This window comes from Dama dama, chromosome 25, assembly GCF_033118175.1.
Source record: "Dama dama isolate Ldn47 chromosome 25, ASM3311817v1, whole genome shotgun sequence".
Taxonomy (NCBI): Eukaryota; Metazoa; Chordata; class Mammalia; order Artiodactyla; family Cervidae; genus Dama; species Dama dama.
In genome coordinates this window covers 29,738,584-29,743,351 of record NC_083705.1, presented here as the reverse complement: position 1 = coordinate 29,743,351, position 4,768 = coordinate 29,738,584, and the positions used below count along the sequence as shown (strand labels likewise).

The window sequence follows — 4,768 nt, the reverse complement described above, 5'->3', positions numbered from 1 at the left end:
AACTTAACTTTTTAATGCAGACTGCAAGGAATTTATAACCTTATCTACTAGCCCTCTTCCTTTTTTAAAATTTTAATTTCCTTTTAGTGTCTACATGGTCAAATGTATGCAGTATAAAATTATACGAATGAATAGGTTACACGTATAAAAAGTGATCCTCTCTGTATGGAGAGAGTAACATGGAAACTTACATTACCATATGTAAAATAGATAACCAATAGGAATTTTCTATATGATTCAAGGAACCCAAACAGGGGCTCTGTGACAATCTAGAGGGGTGAGATGGGGAGGCAGATGGGAGGGAGGTTCAGAGGGAGGGGACATACATATACCTATGGCTGATTCATGTTGATATTTGGCAGAAAACAACAAAATTCTGTAAAGCATTTATCCTTCAATTAGAAAAATAAGTAAAATTTTAAAAAGGGATCCTCTCTGGATCATTCTACATTTCTTTGGGAAGAATTGAGGAGAAAAAACAGGAAATGTAGGTGTGGATTAATTTTCATTTATTTAAAATTAATTAAAGAAGAAAAGAAACTCAAGTCTTGTAAAATAAAGTGCTTTTGGAGGTTAATTTTGGTTAAATGAATTAAAAACTGTGTTTTCAGATTAAAGAAAATAAGCAACAGTCAAATTCTCTGAAAATTTTTAAGGAAAAGAAAGCTTAAAGACTCCAATTTAGACATTTAAAACACAAGTATAAGCTTCCCAAACCAAAGGAAAAGAGAGGAAAATTCCTTTTCCTAAGACTGTGATAATGGCTTCATAAGCAACTCCACCCCCCAAATATTCTAAAATTTCAGAGAAAAACCCTGAAAAATATAAATATCTCTGATATTCACTTAATGAGAAGTCACAGAATAGATTGAAATAAATGTGCTAGTACGTAAAATTGGTTGAAAATCACCACTGAATTCCTTAAAAATGTTTAGAGAACATAGGAAGACACATAGGTGCTTTGTAAGAAATTGATAGCTTAGAGATACTTCACATAAAGAGATATTGCCTGTTACTGGACATAATAAAATAGAATTATTCTAAAATCTTCCAATAATAAAATTGAAATTATTATACTGGTATTAGAATTTGTAGTTTACAAAAATGCTGCAGATATGTTTTCCACAGTGAAATCCTTGATAAGAGAAATATTCAAAATCATGACCTATAGAAATAACTCAAGACATGCCATTATGCTAAGCAATGGAAATAAAATTATTTTTGTCAAACTGTAGCATAGTGATGTTAATTAATTTGATATTACAATTTTCCTCTCTATTTTAAAAGTTAGGCCTTATCTGTAACAGCTTTGCTATTTTACAAGTATAATGAAGTTTGATAAGTCAGATATTAGAATACATGCTTGATCAGCTGAACTCTACTCTGAGCTAAAAATTCAGTTGTTCTATTATGCTTATTTAATAAGGGAAACAAAATAAGGAGTTACCAAAATGGTGACTTTTGGGGAATTAAGAAATTCACAATATCTTTTCAGATAGCCAGATTTATCAGTATATTTTAAGATAGATTATTCTATTTCCTCAGTGCTTATATAAATATGAATATCATTGACCCATATAATTCACTGTCTCTATACAAAGAAGTAAAACAAAACCAAAATTCTAACTAATAAGGCATGTTTGCTAAATGCATACACATTTTTCTTTACAGGTTGTACAACCTACTATTGTTAAATATTTAAAGCAAGAACTAGTATTTAAAGATTGAAAATTCTAGTTATCTGTTCTGGAAGAACATTTCTCACTTTACTCCTTGTCATTTATTTTCGTTTAAGCAAGTCTATATTCCTTTGACCCCAAGTGGTAAAGAAAATAGAGTAGAATATCAGAATTCTCCAGAAGCTGATAGAGGTCGAATATCATTAGCTGGGTGGGAGCCCACTATGCTTGGATGGAGATGAGTTTGCTAGTTTACACACTAGCAAGAGTGGAAATTTACCTTGATTCAATTGGAAGTGGATAAAAGCAGTACTATCGCCATGATCTAGAACTTGGGGACAATGCCAATGCATTAGCATGGAAGCCCAGTCAGAAACACTTCCTGTGGACGATGGGAGGACCAGCCTCATCGTATTCCTGCTTACTGATCCACATTTGCTGGAACGTGGACAGGCTGGCCAGAATGGAGCCCCCAATCCAAACGGAATACTTCCGCTCTGGGGGAGCTATGATCTTGATTTTCATGGTGCTGGGTGCCAGGGCTACAATTTCCTTCTGCATCCGGTCAGCGATGCCAGGGTACATGGTGCTGCCCCCAGACAGCACGGTGTTGGCATACAGATCCTTGCGAATATCCACATCACACTTCATAATAGAGTTGAAGGTTGTCTCGTGGATTCCACTGGACTCAATGCCAAGAAAGGAAGGCTGGAAAATGGCTTCTGGACATCGAAAGCGCTCATTCCCAATGGTGATTACCTGCCCATCGGGAAGCTCGTAGCTTCTCTCCAGGGAGGAGGATGCTGCAGTGCTGACCATCTCTTGCTCAAAGTCCAGGGCCACGTAACAGAGCTTCTCTTTGACATCACGAACAATCTCTCGCTCAGCCGTGGTGGTAAAGCTGTAACCTCGTTCTGTCAGGATCTTCATGAGGTAATCGGTCAGGTCTCTGCCGGCCAGGTCCAGACGTAGAATGGCATGAGGCAGGGCATAGCCTTCATAGATGGGCACAGTGTGAGTGACCCCATCCCCAGAATCCATCACGATGCCGGTGGTCCGGCCTGAGGCATAGAGGGACAGCACAGCCTGGATGGCCACGTACATGGCCGGTGTGTTGAAAGCCTCGAACATGATCTGAGTCATCTTCTCCCGGTTGGTCTTGGGGTTGAGGGGTGCCTCAGTGAGGAGGATGGGATGCTCATCTGGAGCCACGCGGAGCTCATTGTAGAAGGTGTGGTGCCAGATCTTCTCCATGTCGTCCCAGTTGGTGACCACTCCATGCTCAATGGGATACTTCAGGGTCAGGATGCCTCTCTTGCTCTGGGCCTCATCCCCCACGTAGCAGTCCTTCTGGCCCATGCCTACCATGACCCCCTGGTGCCGGGGACGCCCCACCATGGAGGGGAACACAGCCCTGGGGGCATCGTCACCGCCAAAGCCTGCCTTGCACATCCCTGATCCATTATCCACCACCAAGGCAGACAGCTCGTCGTCACTCATGGTCCTGTCCAGAATCTTCCAGATGGGTGAACAGAAGTTAAATACGAAGACCAGACTCTGGTGTGCAAGAGAGAGAATGAACAGGCTGACAACTCTTCAGAGCTACCTGCAGAGAGGGGAACCTGTGCTGTGATGATAGGTATTTAAAGGTACACACTGGCGCCTCCCATGTCCTATCCCACCAGTTCTCAGCATTTCTGGGTGGGGTTGCCTTTGAGGTATTAATAATGATGATACAAATCATTAGTAGACCTTCCTACATAAGGGGAAAATTGGCTACCAAGTGGCTGAATTTCAGGTTACTATAATTAGGCAACCCACACTGGGCTATCAGCTTGCTTTAGTGCAGTGTCTGGATAACTATGATGATGCAATAGGGCATATAAATGCAAGATGAAAGAAAGCTGGAGCGAGGTATGGGTAACAATGCCAAAAGGGGCATTTCCTCCCTAGTTTGCCCTCTGGGTCCATTTTATGTACCCTAGATTTAATTTTCCATTCTTAATACATTGTTCTTATGAATTTGACTCTGAAAACTTAACTTTTTCAAGATTTTATTCCCCTGTAGATTCCAAACCCCAAAGGATATTATCATGATAGAAACTGTTTTAATGAATAAAAGTAATGAATGGCCAAGAGAGGCCTCACAGCTGTAATTATTATGCATTTGTGTCATGTAAAAATTTAGAGATATTTAAGAGACTTCTAGTGCATTAGTGATCAAGTAAAATCAATAAACTACTACAGATTTTCTTTCCTGATATAAATTCTAATAACCAAATTTCATTAAGCACTATGCTTATTAGACATTGTTCATAGAACTAGGTTTGTTGGGTTCATGTTGATTGCATACGGGCTGAATGTCCAACCATCTTGCATGATTTATTAGATAAAATGCAGATTATAAAATATTTATGTGCAATAATTCTTGTTTTATAACAATCAGCAAAGTTTAGCAATAAGATACATTTTTAAGTAATATTTGAACTGATCTTTAAAACATTTTGATCTTCAAGATTCATATTATGATATCAACCATCTCTGTAATTGTTAAAATGTATCCAATTGAAATAGTATTAGCTTTCCTTCAATTTTAGGATGTATTAATCCCTGATCATTTCACAGGAAGTTTGTCTGCATTTTATTTTTAACATAGAAATATAGATAACCTGGTAATGTGTGTATCATGATAAAATATAGGATATTAGTAACATCTTACAAGGAAACAGCAATTAAGGGAGTTCATTACTTTGTTCCTTTATGTATTAGGTAAATGAGATATTTAGGAAGTTGAGAGATAACTGGGGTAACAGGCAAGTTTGGTCTCAGAGTACAAAATGAAGAGGGCAAAGGCTAACAGAGTTGTTTTTTGTTTTTTTTTTAAATTTTTATTTTATTTATTTATTTTTTCAGATCATTTCTATAGTTTGTTACTAACAGAGTTTTGTCAAGAGAACACTCTAGTAATAGGAAACACCCTTTTCCAACAACGCAAAAGATGACTCTATACGTGGACATCACCAAATACCAAAATCAGGTTGATTACATTCTTTAAAGCTGAAGATAGAGAAGCTCTATACAGTTAGAAA

The 4,768-nt window shown here is 38.0% G+C and overlaps 1 protein-coding gene across 3 annotated transcripts; it reads right to left on the bottom strand.

The window, feature by feature from the left end:
• Positions 1 to 2,048: 2,048 nt before the first annotated feature.
• Positions 2,049 to 3,179, bottom strand: ACTBL2 (actin beta like 2). 3 transcript variants are annotated; one of them, XM_061129761.1, is made up of 2 exons: positions 3,051 to 3,179; positions 2,049 to 2,924 (listed from the first exon to the last, which is right to left on the bottom strand). In XM_061129761.1, the coding sequence occupies exons 1-2, from the start codon at positions 3,177 to 3,179 to the stop codon at positions 2,049 to 2,051; spliced, it is 1,005 nt and encodes a 334-aa protein (XP_060985744.1). The 3 variants fall into 3 exon arrangements, with proteins under 3 accessions (XP_060985744.1, XP_060985745.1, XP_060985743.1); XM_061129762.1 differs by lacking the exon at positions 3,051 to 3,179 and having other exon boundaries at positions 2,049 to 2,728; positions 2,869 to 2,881; XM_061129760.1 differs by having other exon boundaries at positions 2,049 to 3,179.
• Between the last annotated feature and the right edge of the window lie 1,589 nt (positions 3,180 to 4,768).